The sequence below is a fragment of the Felis catus genome, chromosome A1 (genome assembly GCF_018350175.1).
Source record: "Felis catus isolate Fca126 chromosome A1, F.catus_Fca126_mat1.0, whole genome shotgun sequence".
Lineage (NCBI taxonomy): Eukaryota > Metazoa > Chordata > Mammalia > Carnivora > Felidae > Felis > Felis catus.
Window position 1 is genome coordinate 109,420,676 of NC_058368.1, and position 15,384 is coordinate 109,436,059.

General features: G+C 37.1%; 1 protein-coding gene across 6 annotated transcripts in view; it reads right to left on the reverse strand.

Annotated features, from left to right (window-relative positions):
* Positions 1 to 15,384, reverse strand: part of KIF3A (kinesin family member 3A) — a 109,107-nt gene that overhangs the window by 56,836 nt on the left and 36,887 nt on the right. For 4 of the 6 annotated variants that reach the window (XM_011282050.4, XM_003980755.6, XM_003980756.6 and 1 more), the window contains 8 exons: positions 13,132 to 13,288; positions 12,557 to 12,737; positions 11,843 to 11,953; positions 11,120 to 11,245; positions 9,889 to 9,942; positions 9,464 to 9,532; positions 8,766 to 8,890; positions 3,808 to 7,099 (listed from right to left, as the gene is read on the reverse strand). In XM_011282050.4, coding sequence (XP_011280352.1) covers positions 7,051 to 7,099; positions 8,766 to 8,890; positions 9,464 to 9,532; positions 9,889 to 9,942; positions 11,120 to 11,245; positions 11,843 to 11,953; positions 12,557 to 12,737; positions 13,132 to 13,288 — 872 coding nt within the window. In that variant the 3' untranslated portion in view covers positions 3,808 to 7,050. Of the gene's footprint in view, positions 1 to 3,807; positions 7,100 to 8,765; positions 8,891 to 9,463; positions 9,533 to 9,888; positions 9,943 to 11,119; positions 11,246 to 11,842; positions 11,954 to 12,556; positions 12,738 to 13,131; positions 13,289 to 15,384 lie in introns of those variants that run through there. The other 2 variants (XM_045058754.1, XM_045058748.1) reach the window with 2 other exon arrangements.

The following is a 15,384-nucleotide window of genomic DNA, read 5'->3' on the forward strand; positions in this document are numbered from 1 at the left end:
GCCCAACAATCACCCGTTGAATTTACCAGGAGGGCAAGAGAACATGAACCGAGGAGGACACACATAAGAAGAAGGAGTGAAGAAATGAGGATGAAGTGAAAGGTGAGATGGCTGTCATTTGAACACATTCATTTAGAAACTTTGCCACAGCCCAGGCTTGAGGGGACGTGCCTGCCTGCATGGACTGTGCAACACTGACGACAAAGTCTGAACCTCTCCTTGCCAGCAACCACCTCCACCTGTTGCCTACGTATATATTATATCTCTAACTGACATTAGTAGGTAAGAAATACCTATTGAATAAATGAACGAAAGAAAAGATGTTTCACTCCAATCTATGGTGGAAGGACTTTTATTGACACATCCTTGGACCAGCCACGGTTAGAAATGCACCAGGGGCTTCCTTGTTCCTTACTGGCTTATCCATGCCGGTGAGCCTGCTCTATCCTTCTCCCCCCTCCTCCACAGGTCATCTTGGGGGGGGAGGGGGCTCTCAGGGTGCCCAAATCATCTGAGAACAGGGAATTTCAGCACACAGCGGGCTGCATGGCTTTCTCATGGGGTAGGGCTCAATCAGTACGCAATGTTAGCCTCTCCATTCCCGCCAGCTTCCACTGAGAGCAAGGACTTTGGTCCCAGAGCTGATTTCTTGGTTCAATTTATAAGCTCAAGTCGAGAACCAAAATCTAGTTAGCTGTCAGGCCCAGCGTTTCCCGAACTGGGTTTGCCCTGAGCCCCTGGACATCTTCTCCTCAGCTCTCCACAGTGCGGCTCTTGGGATCCATCCTTCCTGTCAACTTCCTCTTAGGTGCACCTTCAGGCTCTCCACCGTCTCCTATTAGCCAGTGTTAAGCCAAACACAATCATTCATTTACTTTTGTGCGTGCTGGCTGCAGGCCTGGGTACCTGCCAGGTGACGTGAGTAAAGAGAACCAGGGAGCTCGCAGAGAAGACAGAGGGCTTGGCTCCTCTGGCTCAGAACCAGGTCAGCCCCCAGGGCCCGGGTGTGCGCACCATCTGCTCTCCCAGCTCCCGTCTATCTAATCCTTCACAGTCTTTCCAGAAGTTGTTCCTCTAAAACACAAATGATATGAGTGACCCACTTTAAATTCCCATGCGGCTTCATATTTCTTACAGAAAACTCCTTCACAAGAGGGTCCTGGCCTATCGCTTTCCTTTTCAGGCTCATCTGTCCCCATGCTTTTTGCCTTCTGTATCAAACATCCTACTGGGGCACGTGGCATCCAGACCCATATGTTACTCCTGCTGCCCCGGATGCCTCTCCCTACTTGTTACAACATCTCAAACAGCACTGTCCCTGAGAAGATGCCTTTTCTGACCATTTGGTGCCAGGCACCATCCTGGTTGCCAGGGAAGAACACGGAGCCTGGCAACTCACCAGTCACGCCCCGTAACTACAGCCCTCAATGTGCCGCACGCTTGTTCTCATTTCCATGGTCACCTGTCCCTCCGGAGGGAGGCTGTGAGCATCGCAAAGACCTTCTGAGCAGAAGAGCGTAGGCACACAGTAAATAGAGAAGACACCAGTGACGCAGTGGCACAATTCATGATGGAGTAGAAATCAAGGCCAACATAATATTTCTGTAATGACTCTGGTGCTTTTAGGTTGGGTTAGGCAATATCCTCTCACTGAGATTCGTATCAACTCCGAGAAATATTTTATTCAGTTGTAAAGTCCCAGTTAAATTCCTTTGTACCACTGGAGAAATAAAGCCTTTGATTAAAACCTAAAATTTCCCCAGCCCTCTGAAAAGGGGAGGGGGAGGGGAGCAGGTGTGGAAGAATGTGTGATCTGTCATATTCTTTAGTCAGAGCCATAAACGTGTTTGGGTAAGACAAAGTGATGTTCTGATAACGTTGATAAAAGTAACTTGAAGATTGGGTCACAGGAAGCCCAAGATAAATGCTGAGAGGAAACAGGTTCTTTTTGAAGTAGCCTCTTCATAATCATTTTCCCACACATTTGTTCAACTTCCGAAGGAGGACTGAAGACCTGATTTGCTTTGCAAATGAAACAGCCTAAGAATGAGACACTCAGCTCCTGTTGTAACAAATGTGCTCAGAGGCTCCTCCAGCTCCGTGTAGGCTTAGGCTGTGGCTTCCGAACTCTGTGAACTATTCCCGCAGGCACAGGGTAACTATGGTCCCCTAGGCTGGTCCTTGGCTCTATTTTTTGTTTTGTTTATGTACTTGGTTTTAAAAGAGATTTCTCAAGGTCTTCAAGAGGACAACGTCCTCAGCAGCATCCTGACAACACAGGCAGTAACAGGTTTCGTGAGGGAACGCATTAGTGGGTTAGTGGTATCGCTTGGTCGGAGTATCACGCTCGGAAACTCAACTGGGGAGGATGGGCAGATGCGAAGGCGGCACTATTTATTACCTTGCTTGGGCCATAGCGGGCCTTTAATCTTCTTCTCACATTCTACACAGTGAAGGAGTGGGAGCTAAGTTAGCAGCTGGGAAAAGAGAACGAGACTGAAAGGCCCAGAGGACTCTCCTTTCCTATGTAAAAGCACATCAAGTCCTCTGAGACTGGCTGACAAATCCAAACCTCTCAGCACCTGCCTGCCGTGAATTTTCCAAGGCAGCTCAGCACGGTGCCTGGTAATCAACAAGTGTTTGTTAAAAGAACACACGATTAATAATAATCCAAGCAAAGTTTTGTTTTACAGATATATTAAGCTCATTAAAAGTTTTTGAAAGAAATCATGGTATCTTACCACTAAGAAATGTCTCCTTTTACCTTTTAGTGACATACATTTTTCATACATGCTTAAGTTTCTGTTCTCAAATACCTAGTGGAAGGGTAACAAAATTTGGATAAAAATATTTTTGGTGAAAATAAATTTTATCAATTAGAAGAAACATTTTAAAAGTTCTCTCCCAGGTTTCTGTTTCAGGATGATTTCTGTTTAAAGGCTCACAACATTAAAAGCTTTGGGTGTGGGGGCGCCTAGGTGGCTCAGTCGGTTAAGCACCTGAGTTTGGCTCAGGTCACGATCTCACAGTTTGTGGGTTCAAGCCCCATACTGGGCTCTCTCTGTGCTGACAGCTCAGAGCCTGGAGCCTGCTTCAGATTCTGTGTCTCCTTCTCTCTCTGCTCTCCCCCCACCATACCCCCCAGCTCGTGCTCTCTCTCTTAAAAATAAACATTTGGGACATGTGGGTGGCTCAGTTGGTTGAGTGTCCAACTTTGGCTCAGGTCATGATCTCACAGTTTGTGGGTTTGAGCCCCACGTCAGGCTCTGTGCTGACAGCTCAGAGCCTGGACACTGCTTAGGATTCTGTGTCTCCCTCTCTCTCTGCCTCTACCCTGCTCACACTCTCTCTCTTCCAAAAATAAATAAACATTGAAAAAAAAATTTTAAATAAACACTAAAAATTTGTAAATAAATAAATACACATTTAAAAAATTAATAACAAAAAGTTTTGGGTGTGAAGGATGCTTGGGTGGCTCAGTCAGTTAAGCTTCTGACTAGTGATTTCGGCTCAGATCATGATCTCACGATAGAGCCCCACATTGGGCTCTGATGACAGCACAGAGCCTGCTTGGGATTCTCTCTCTCTTGCTCTCTCGCGCTCTCTCTCTCTCTCTCTCTCTCTCTCTCTCTCTCTCTCTGCCCCTACCCCAGTCACGCAAATCTTTGTCTCCAAATAAACAAACATTAAAAAAAAAATTGGGGTGTGAAATGACACAGGCCTCTCTAAACCATATAAAATTGAGATGCCAAGTATAAAGACCCACAAAGAGAGTTCAGGGTAAAAAGCAGACCACCACTATCAGTGTTAGGTAAAGATTTTTATTTCTAACTTAACCATGCTGCATGTATACATACAATATCAATATATACAACTTGAACAAATACAATTTATACATAAAATACAATGAAAGTGTGGCTTTTGAAATTAATGCAACAAACTCATTGGAAGATTTGCAATTTTGGCCAGTATACAGTATTGTAGTAATGCTACTGAAGTTATTAATGATTTAAAATTAATCAAACTACAGTATAAGTTCAAAGGCACTAGGAAGATCTAGGTTTTCTTCTAGCATTTTAAAAACAAAAAATAATTAAAAAGGAAAACAAATGTATACATTAAGAAACTGGGCAGACACTGGCATGCTTAAATGTAAACTCTACCCATTCCTTAATTCACAGCCCTGTAAGAAAGAGAGGGACCTCCCTTTATAGAAGAGTTAAGGGGAAAGATATTTTTAGAAGACTAAAAATGACAGCTACAACCCAAAAACCATAATCATAATTTTAAAAATATGTTACAGATCAAGTAGAATCACCTCCCTCCCCCAAAATAATCTTAAATTTCTTGCTGCAAAAAAAGGTCCCCTTTTCCCAGAAAGATGAGATACCTTGTCAAATGGATTCTACTTGCCAGATAAAAACACAGATGCAGGCCACCCCCATATACCTTGATTAATCTTATATTTTACAAGAATCTAAACAAAAAGGGGGTGTACTATTATATTTTAATATCCTAATTATAAGTATATATAATTGAGGTTTTAAAACAGGGTTTATTAAAGAATGTATCACAAACAATTAACATTCTACCAAGGCTCCTTTTAATAAATAAATATTACTTTTTTAAATTAAAGAGAAAATACCCTTTCAATAACCTATTTATATGAGACACTCATCTTAAAACTGTCTATTTCAAATAATGAGCAAGTATCTTCATCCATATCCTTTCATGAAATTAACACTGAAGTTAAAAATATTTCATTTTATGGACAAAGACACAGTACATGTGAAGAAACCACAGAATTGCTATGATCAGAGCTAAATGAACAGCTCTAAAGTCAGTATCCCATGTTTTCATATGGATATTCAAGCCTGGCTCGAATATCTTATTTTGGTATTTCATAAAATGAATATCTAAGGTACATCTGGTATAATCAATTTCTGATGTAAATGTTAAAAAAAAAAAAAAAACTGCTCACATGGCCTGTTTTGTAAATTCCTCAATGTTTTGACTTTTTACAGATTTTTGCTATTGTAGCAGAAGTGGAATAGAAAAATAAATCTAACACACTGGCTTAAATTTTCTGTTTTAAAGCTTAATGCACAAGTTGTTCCTTCCCCACAGCAAAGGGAATATAGTGAACGATACTGTAATAGCCTGTAATAGCGTCTTATGGTGAAAGATGGGAGCTACACTTGCCATGAGCACAGTGTAACTCAGCAGCGGAATCACTATTTTGCACACCTGAAACTAATGTAACACTGTGTGTCAACTCTACTCAAAAACAATAAAAAATGAAGTTATTCCTTTCCTATTCACTGGATGGTTAAAGGCTAGAAGTGTGGATTTTTAGAAAGAAGTATGCATCTTTTTTATTCTACTGGCAAAATTAAGATTTCTCTGGAGCATTTGCTAACCATTAAATGTGCATCTACAACTGCCAAGACATTCTGCACAGACAAAGCTTTTACAAGACACAAATTCACCTCTAGTCTTCACAGTACCTGAACAATGCCCCACAGAGTGTAAAGTCAAAACTTCTAACTATCTTACACATTACAAGGAAAATGCTGCCAGGTAAATGCAATTCTTATTACCTAGAAAATATTCACCATACACAGGACATCTGGTACACCACCTTTGGAATGAACTTTAAACTTAGAGACGCATTTTTACCACCACCTCACAATCATGCCACCTACACTCACCCCCAGTCTATAGGCAGCTTGGTAACTACAAACCAATATTTAACCAAACTTACTAAAATACTGTTCACTTAATAAATACTAATTTATGAAGTCTCAAACTTGCAACCAATGGACTTTAGGGCTGATCATATAATTTTAAAATTCATAAAAGATACATTAAGTGGCTTAGGAGTAGCATAACTTATGAAAAAATTAAAATTTTGTAAGCAATCACCATGAGAACAATTCTAACTATTACAACTTATTTTACTATAAAAATGATTTTTTTTTATTTTTAAAGGAATATGGTGTAACTGGGATTTGTCAATAAAATAAATTCAGGGAAGAATGTTTTCTTTTTATAAAATATGAATAAAAGCAAAACAAATGTTTTAAAGTCTAAGAATTAAAAGATACACATATTTCTTGCTTTGATTGCATTTTGTGGAAAATGGAGACCTTTCTCAATTGGGAGATACAGAGCAATTCCTATCACAATTTAGAACTGAGATGCAGAAAAGCATCCATTAGTCACACTCAAAGTGAATTTTAGAAAATATACATATATGGGCAAAGGTTAGTGACCAGTATTTAGCTTCTTAATTTTCTGCAACTGTGACTTTTATATCTATGTACAAACTCAATGCTTCGAGAGAACATGAAACCAGAACCGAAAAAGTGTATTTCACTTGAAGTCCAAGTGGCAGAAAAAGGTCGAGAGGTCCTAAAGAAACGTGTTTCCAACTTTTGCATTTTAAACATGTATACTTCTAAAGTTTGGCTGCTGAATTATAAAATTTTCCAAAGATCAATAACGTAAGTTGTCTCATACTTAAAATGCAATGAATGTTAGTATAAAAATTAGAACATTTTTAAATAGGCCAGGTGGGTGTTAAGATCAAATAATTTCTTAGATATGCAGCCCATACATTCACATATGACAGCACAACATAGAATGATGAGATCTGCTACTTTCTGTGTGCAAAACAGGACATATATATTTTTTTCTATTTTGCCTATCCAGTTACCTAATTATACAGTAGTTGAATAAATCACTAGCAGATTTATGTATACATTAAACTGCAACTCTCTCAGTATAGTAAGCTGCTCCCCCAAGTTCCCTGCACAGTATAGAGTGTAATATGACAATCTGAACAATTACCAGTTGTACAATTTTAATATGACATTAATATATATACTGACTAAGACTTACTAGGCAAAATATTAGTTCCAGTCTTACTCCATGATTTACAGCTTCCATAATCTGAAATTACACAACAGTCTTCAGTGTTTTAATTAAAGATTTTGTCTAGGCATGAGAATATCATTAATTTTTATTGTGACTTTAAGTCTGTAATGTTTACTGAAGTAAAGAGTCAATCACAGTTTCAGGCTTTGCAGAACGCTTTCTGTTTGGAGAAGAGAAAAAGAAAATATGAATGCTTTCCTAAAAGACTGAATGCAAACACTTTACATTATGTAGCAGGTATGGCCACAGAGTGGCCATAAGGTCTATAAACAAGCCAAGGTTTGCCACGTTTGACATGTTAAGAGATCAATGCCCACCTTTTTAGGCCAGAGGAAGGTCACCTGAAGTAGCTGCAAGAGCCTGACACTTTACCCTACCAACCAGAATGTAAGGGATTGAGTCAATGAAAACTTCTAAAATAGGACTAGACAGGCCAGGGCCAAGTGGGCTGTATGTTTGCCAGGCCTGAGCCCCTGGATTATCTGTTCTGGGGCATGCTGAAGGTACAGGTTCATTCAGTGAAAAAAAGAGACACAAATCCTCTGAAGCAACACCTGCAGAAGCATGTGCAGGGACCGATGGAAATACTACATTAATGTACGGTGTTCAATGGAATTTTGCTTATCGCACTGAACTATGCATTTCTAATTTACAGGAACATCACATTGGACCTTATCAGGTAATGTGATACATTATCAACAAACCATTTATTGTGTATGTTTACGTTCAGGGGCATCTACTGTTTTTATGATACAGAAGGCTAATTCTAGTACACAGAGAATGATAGGTTTGGCTCATCCAATGTTGGCTCAAATGAAATTTTTTTACGTTAAACCATTTATCATCACTCTTGTGTTGTAATTTTTCTTATTGACTGCAGAGGTAAGAGAAAAATATCTCTATTAAAAATGGAAAAATGAAAGATCCAGCAGGATTTGTGTTTGACTTCTTCATTCACTAATATTACACACACATGGCTTCTGTTGACATGTGAAAAGTTTTAACAAGTGGCACTTGAATGCCAAGAAATGTAAAAATTTGTACATCTTTACAGTGCTACTGACCTTCAGTCACATATACCAAATTTACAGATGTTAGGTTATGTCTATGATGTTACATAACACAAAATATTAAAACCTTACAACTTCATCTGACTTATAGCTCAAAAGTCTACATACTCAAAGTAGGGGGGAAAATAAGCTTAATATTTCCTATCATTTCAGGAGCTCCAAGTGTTAAAATCAGTTTAAATAAGCTGAACAGTAGTTACGTAGGGAAGGGAGAGAAGAAACATGCCCCAGCCCTGATCTCATGTTATGATACATAAAGACTACTCAACAGTCAAAACCAGCACTCAAAGGAAAGGGAAAAATGGTCAGAAAAGCTTTCTTTAACTAGCAAGGTTAAAGGTTAAAGGTTCTTGGAGCAATGTTTATAACAGAAAAGCAAGCCAGCAAATATAAGACCTTGGGAGTTGAACCAGGCAAATTCATTAGCATCTCACTAGAACTACTGTAAGAAATTAAGGGATTAAGATAGATAGATAAGAGATGACTTCTAATACATTTGGATAGAACAAAGTATATTAAAAATAAACTCTAGTACTCAGGAAGGCTAAAGAAGTTGGAAGCCTTAATTTAATTCTTTAGTTTTTACTTACTCAAATCATTACTACATAAGGAGTCTGATATTTATTTAAATACAACTAAAATGCAGCTTTTTAATACAGCTAAAATATTTATTAGGTTAACTAAATTTCCTCTAAATGTATCTACATAGGATATCTCAGTGCCTTTATCTCACAGGACTGAAAGAGAAGTCTTTACCTTCGCCCCGTCTTTGGCCTTGCTTTCCCCTTTGACGTCCGTGGCCTCTCTAACTTCATCAGGGACTGCCGGAGGCTCTCCTCAGTATAGGCAAGATACACGTGGGAAAGGTCCACTTCAAAGGGCTAAGGAAAGGGAGCAAACACAAGACACTCTTATAGGAAGGATTTAAACCAGATGTGGGAAGAAGATTAAAAATACTGAATATACTCCTAGAGAAAAACTGCAGAAGACCAAATAAATGTCTAAGGGTATCTTTTTCTAATGCCACTCATGTCAAACGTATTCACCACGGGCGGTAAGTAAGGAGCCCTGACACCCTATCAATATCTTCAGAGGAAAGGAAAACCATTATTGTTTCCCCTATAGCTGCTACTTCCTCTTGCTGACCTAGGTCCAGGACCAGCTCTGAGAAGGAGACAGACCCACTCTGGTCTCTCTATACCCCCGCCATGGCCTGGAGAGGTGAAGAGGCTCTGAAGAAGCCACCATGCCACCTGTGTGGTGCAAAGGGAAAGCCTACCTTCATGACTGAGGGGAGCAGAAACGTCCTCTACCCCCCTCCCAGGGCTTCTCTTCCCAAAAGATAGGCCTATTTTTCAGCTGACCTGATTAATTTAAATCATATTGATAACACAGATGAGTGACCCACATCCTATAAAGAAACTGGAGTTACAACAACAAAAAAGCACTCTTACATCTTTCTCTTTTTTATCAGGAGCTGGAGTCTGCTTCCTCATGTTATTTCCTGTATAGGCAACACATTTCTCAAAAAAGGAAAAAAGGGGAGGGAGGAAAATTATCTTAATTAGCAATTAATACTGAGAATAAGGCAAATTACTATGAGGTATACTGATGTTACAATCGTAAAACGTAATTTGAATACTGGAAAAGAAAGGAATCTAGAACTCCGACAGTCCTGTGCAGCCCCTAACGACACCACTTCCCCTGAATAGTCTGTGTGTTATAACACGGTTAATGAGAAAAATATCTTATCCACTCTAGTGGACTCTCATCTGATTCATTCCCTGGACCATCTTAGTCTCCTCAGAGCCAGCACAGTCCCCAGGCCACAAGATGCACTCCATTAAGTACTTCATGAGAGGATGAAGGTAATACTCACCAGCTGCCATTCTCCTATGTCTTCATTCCAGTGGACGTAGTTTTCAATCATTTCCTTTTAAGAGTCAAAGATGGTCTACTTTTAATATTTAATAACATCTGAAATACTGAAAACGCTCTCAAAATTAAAATTTTAACATATTAAGTAAAAAAAAGTTGCCTCAAAACATTATATACTGCATTATAACTTTCTGATAAATTTAAAAATACATACTTTGAAGGAATATACATAAATGCAATTAAACCATATAAAAATAAAAAGCAATAAAATGAAGAACATGGGATTCAGGATGATGGCGACCATGAGTTGGAAGAGGCAACGGGATGGCAGAGGGGAGAGGGAAACTGTTTAGTTAGAAATAGGTTACGTCCTGATAGCAGCTTTTGTTATGCATGACAAGGTCACTACAAAATAAATAACAAAAAAAGGCCAAAACAAACACAGCTAACCAACTAAATAAAAGCAGGTCACCCAAGGACCAGTAAGGAGAATGTACCATGAAACAAAAATTTCGTCAACCTGAGGTCCAAAGGAAAAAAATATTAAGGCTTATTTTCAGAAAAAGTTCTTTGAGCTATACAGAGACTCGAAATAAATTTTTGAAAAATTAGTACGTTAAGGTACACTAAAATGTACCAGAAAAGTGGCAATTTGGGGTACAGAGAGGCTGACATTTTAAAATTATACTAGAATTAAAAATCAACATCCACCTGGAGATGGATGGCAGTGATGAGTGCAAAACACCGTAAACATACTTAATGTCACCAAACTATATTCCTAAAAATAGTCTAAAAAGGTAAATTTCATGTTATGTGTATTTTACCATATACACTACACTATGATACACACACACACACACACACACACACACACACACACGCACATACACACAATTAGTATCCATAAGCAGGGAGAAAAATTAGCAAAGGAGTTTCATTTATTCTATTTATAGGATCAAGTATATAGAATGAATAAACAGGAATGCAATTACCTAAATCTGGGTTCCTCCAAAGGGCTGAGAAATTCTTAGTTAGATACTTACATACTCAGAGAATTATGTATTGAGAAAAGATAACAGTTGAAGTGAAATGTGATGGCATTAGTTCAAGTAAATTTTACTGTCAACAACTGAAATGTAAATATGTACCATCAATTAAATTAAAAATTATATTCCCATTTCTTCACCCCAGCCAAGTGATATAACATCTAGGTCAGAGAACTTCCCTCTTACCTGATAATCTTGAGGTATAAAGTTATCAATAATAAGCATCTGAAGTCGAAGCTCCCGGCTAAGTTGTCGAATATTCTCCAGGAGACCTTCAATTTCCCTCTGATGCTCCTGTTGGAGATCAGCCATCTACCAGAAGAATCAATAAAAATATGAAGGGCAAACAAGATTTTAAATACAGAACAGTTTTATCTGATTTAAGCACTGGCCTAAGAAACCTTGTAAAACTTACTCAGTTTTTTCACAAAAACAATGCACAAAATGATACTACCCCTTCACTATCTATTTCCACATTATTTTTTTTCTTTTTTAATGTTTGTTTATTTTTAAGAGAGAGAGAGAGAAAGAAAGACAGAGTAGAGTGTGAGTGCAGGAGGGGCACAGAGAGCGAAGGAGACACAGAATCTGAAGCAGGCTCCAGGCTCTGTGCTGTCAGCACAGAGCCCGACGCAGGGCTCAAGCTAGGTTAACAGCAAGATCAAGACCTGAGCCAAAGTCCAATACTTATTAACCAAATGAGTCACCAGGTGTCCCTATTTTCACATTATCAAGGTTGGAAATACACAATATAGCTTAACAGCTAAAATGTGAAATTGCACACAAAGGAGAAAATGTTATTTCTTTAAAACTGTAAGCATACATTATAACCTCTTTAGGATTTTTAATCATACTCAACTTTTTTTTTAATTCAGAGCTACATTTGTAGGTAATCTCTAGGAAACCAACCTCTGATTTGGCAGCCATCAGCATAGTCCACACTTTTTTTAGTTTCTTGGTTTTTCCCTGTGCTTCCTCTTGCAAGCTGGTGTATTTTTCTTCAATATCCAAGCGTTCTTGCTATGACAAAAATTGATAAACTTCAGCCAGAATCATTTATTCGTTAAGTCACAAATTTCATTATTTAACAAATGATAAAAATGTTTAGCAACTATTATCTTTCAAAGCAATTCACAGATCTGCTTTAAAACTTTATTAAGATTATAGACATAAGACACATACCACATGATTTCACTTATATGTGTAATCTAAAAAACAAAACAAATGAACAAAGAGATAAACAAAAAGCAGAAACAGACCTATCACTACAGAGAACAACTGCTGGTTGGGTTTCAGGGGGAGAGAGGCAAAATGGATGAAGCAGGGAGTGGGAGGTACAGGCCTTCAGTTATGGAATGAGTAAGTCACAGAGATGAAAGGTGCTGCACAGGGAATATAGTCAAGAGTACCGTAACAGGGATTATATGTTAACAAACGGCAGCAACATTTGCCAGGAGTACAGATTAACATATAAAAAAACTGAATCACTATGTTGTACATCTGAAACTAGTATAACATTGTGTGTCTACTATACTTAATTAAAGATTATGGATATAGAGCTTTTCACTAGAAGAGTTAAATACCCAAGGCTGAGTGTCAACCAGAAACAAAAAGTCACATTACCTCTTTTTCCTCAAGTTCTCTGCGAAGTTGCTCTGCTCTTTTCCTCCGTTCTTCCAGCTCCATGTTAGATTCTTCAAGAAGTTTCTCTTGTTCCTCAGCTTTTGCCAACAAATCAACACCACCAACAATTACCTTCTTCTCCAGAGCAGATAATTTCTCTAGCAAAGATTGATGTTCTTGTCTGTTGATTAAAAAGGAGAATAGTTAATATCCATCGATTATCTTCTATTGTATCAATATCATTTCCCAAAATTTACCAGGTATTTGGATGCAAAATTTAAAAATAGGGATATAATTATGTAACACCTCTATCAAATTATATCACAGTGTAGTATTAATTAACTTATGATTTAATCTGTAACACCCAACTTCACTGATAATTGTTCCTCCTACATAGAGATGAAATAACAAAAACACATGTAATTTCTGGAAATACAACAAAACCTTCGATCCCAAAAAGCTATTCTGGAGACAAAAATCAAGCTTTTAATTACTATTTAATTTTCTTGCTTATACATGCTATAAAAATACAAGATTTTTAAATCACGAATTTATCTCAATTCAGTAATACTCACTGAGCCTTAAGTAGATCTTTTTCCCGTTTCTCTAATTCAGCTCTAGCCTTGTTTCTTTCTTCTTCTTCCATGTCAAGCTTTGTTTCAAGTGCTTTTCTCTCCTCATCAATTTTTGCTTGCATTTCAACCATCTTATCTGGGGACACTTTCTTTTTACCTATATGAGTCATTTATTTGCAACAATCACTTTAGGGCCAATTTTTCAGGCTTGTATAAATTCTCTTCAATTACAAAAGATACCTTCCTCAATAATACAAAATCAAATACAATTTTGAGCAAATCAAATAATATATTTTATTTCTATTTAATATGTTCCTAGAATAACTTTTTAACTAATTGCTAAACAAACTGCTGTGTAATTATGCGATGATAACTAAAAACAAAAGTATGTGAAAGAGAAGCAAAACAGGTAAGTAGGAAAAAAAAAAAGAGAAAGATTAACAGGAAAGCCTAATAAATAAAAAAACCAAAGATCTATGTGTCCTCAAATACGCAGTATGTTCAAAAAAGCAGTATGATTATTTACTTTTTTCTGATAACGAGGTACAAAATAAAGTGGCTTCCAAAAATACCCCCCAGAGTTTATTAAAATAAATGAATAAAAGGCACATATAGTCATAAAATGCACAGATGAAAGTATCAGGCAAAATTTATAGCAAGAAGTTTCTAACATGTATCTTCAGAATTTTTGTAAAATTTATGTTTAATACAATTACTTGAAAGTGTTTCATTTCATATTATACCTTTATTAAAGGAAGAAATTCTATACTAATTATTTAACGGTTACATTACAATTAACCAGGCATTTTACAGTTGTTGAGCTACCATGATCTATCATCGTGTCTTAAATAAGCAATTAAAATAGCTCATTATTATGTCAAACTCAGGAGCCTAAATCTCAATAAGCCACTTTAAATATGTCAAGTATCAAATATAAATAGAAATACTATCAAATAATAAAGCTGGAAATGCAGTTTCCAGTTGATTATTTTGACTATAATGCCAACTAGAGTGTTTCACATATATATAATAGGTATCCAATGTAAGTTTATTGAATGAATTTCAAAATCATGAAACTAAAATGAGAAATCAAAAAGAGCAAATAAAAAACCAGGTTATCAAACTGGTTATGAAACTGAATCAAATAAATTCATTTCTGGTAATACAGTTTCTTTGAAACATACTTTCCTTTAGAAAAACGATCAAACTTTTCGTAGAATTGGTGTGTGGCTCTCCTGAAAGCTTTCTGTCATTCTTAACTTCCTTCCCAAAGGACCACAGAAGAGTGTAAACCAGAAGAGTTTATAAATTGTTAATGTCTCCACCCAAAAGCTAACCCCTCCTGCTAACAAGGAAAGAGAACTGAAAGATAATGATGATGCAGATATTTATCTGAATATACATTTTCAGGAAACATGAGATGAAGAAGCATTCAGAGACTTTAAATCTTTAGGATAAAATTATATTAAAAACCCAAGGGTTTAAAATATATTACCCTCCATTTCTATAGAAATAAAAGTCCAAAGCAAACTTAAGCCACAAAACAAGTAAGTTAAATAAAAGAGTAAATAAAAGCACTGATCCAAATTCATGCTTTGGTGTGGTGTGATTCATTGCATTCCAAAAGTCAGGATGTAGACCTGAGTATGTTGGCTTCTTTGGCACAGCCACCTGTATTGAATATTCTGAATTATGCTGTTAAAAAAATGATTTTAAAAAGCAATCTAATTCCTACTCCCAGTGAACTCCTAGACAGGATTAATCAGCAGTACTATTTCTTAGAAATTTGAGGGGGAAAAGTTGAAGTTCAGGTATAAAGGAATTGCATACAGAGGGTGCCTGGCTCAGTGGGTAACACATACAACTCTTGATCTTGGGGTTATGAGTTCAAGCCCCACATCGGGTGTAGAGATTAAAAATAAAATCTTTAAAAAAATAAAACGAGGGCATGCGTTAAAAAATTGTAACTTATTTTCCACCTCAGCATTACAAATATTTAAAGAAAAAATGGCCAATATGTTAAGACAAAAAACAAAACAAAAAAACCTCTCTGTAAAGATGTGGATATTAACAGTATAGCGGAAATAATCTGATAAACATATGCACATTAATTTTTAGGCTTCAGGGTTCTAGTTGTTTGGTTAACACTTAAAAATATCTAGTTTCTAACCCCATTAAGAGGCAGTAAAAAAGATATTATATATAGAAATACAAAAGCACAACCTGTTGATGAATTACTAGCAGGCCTGAATT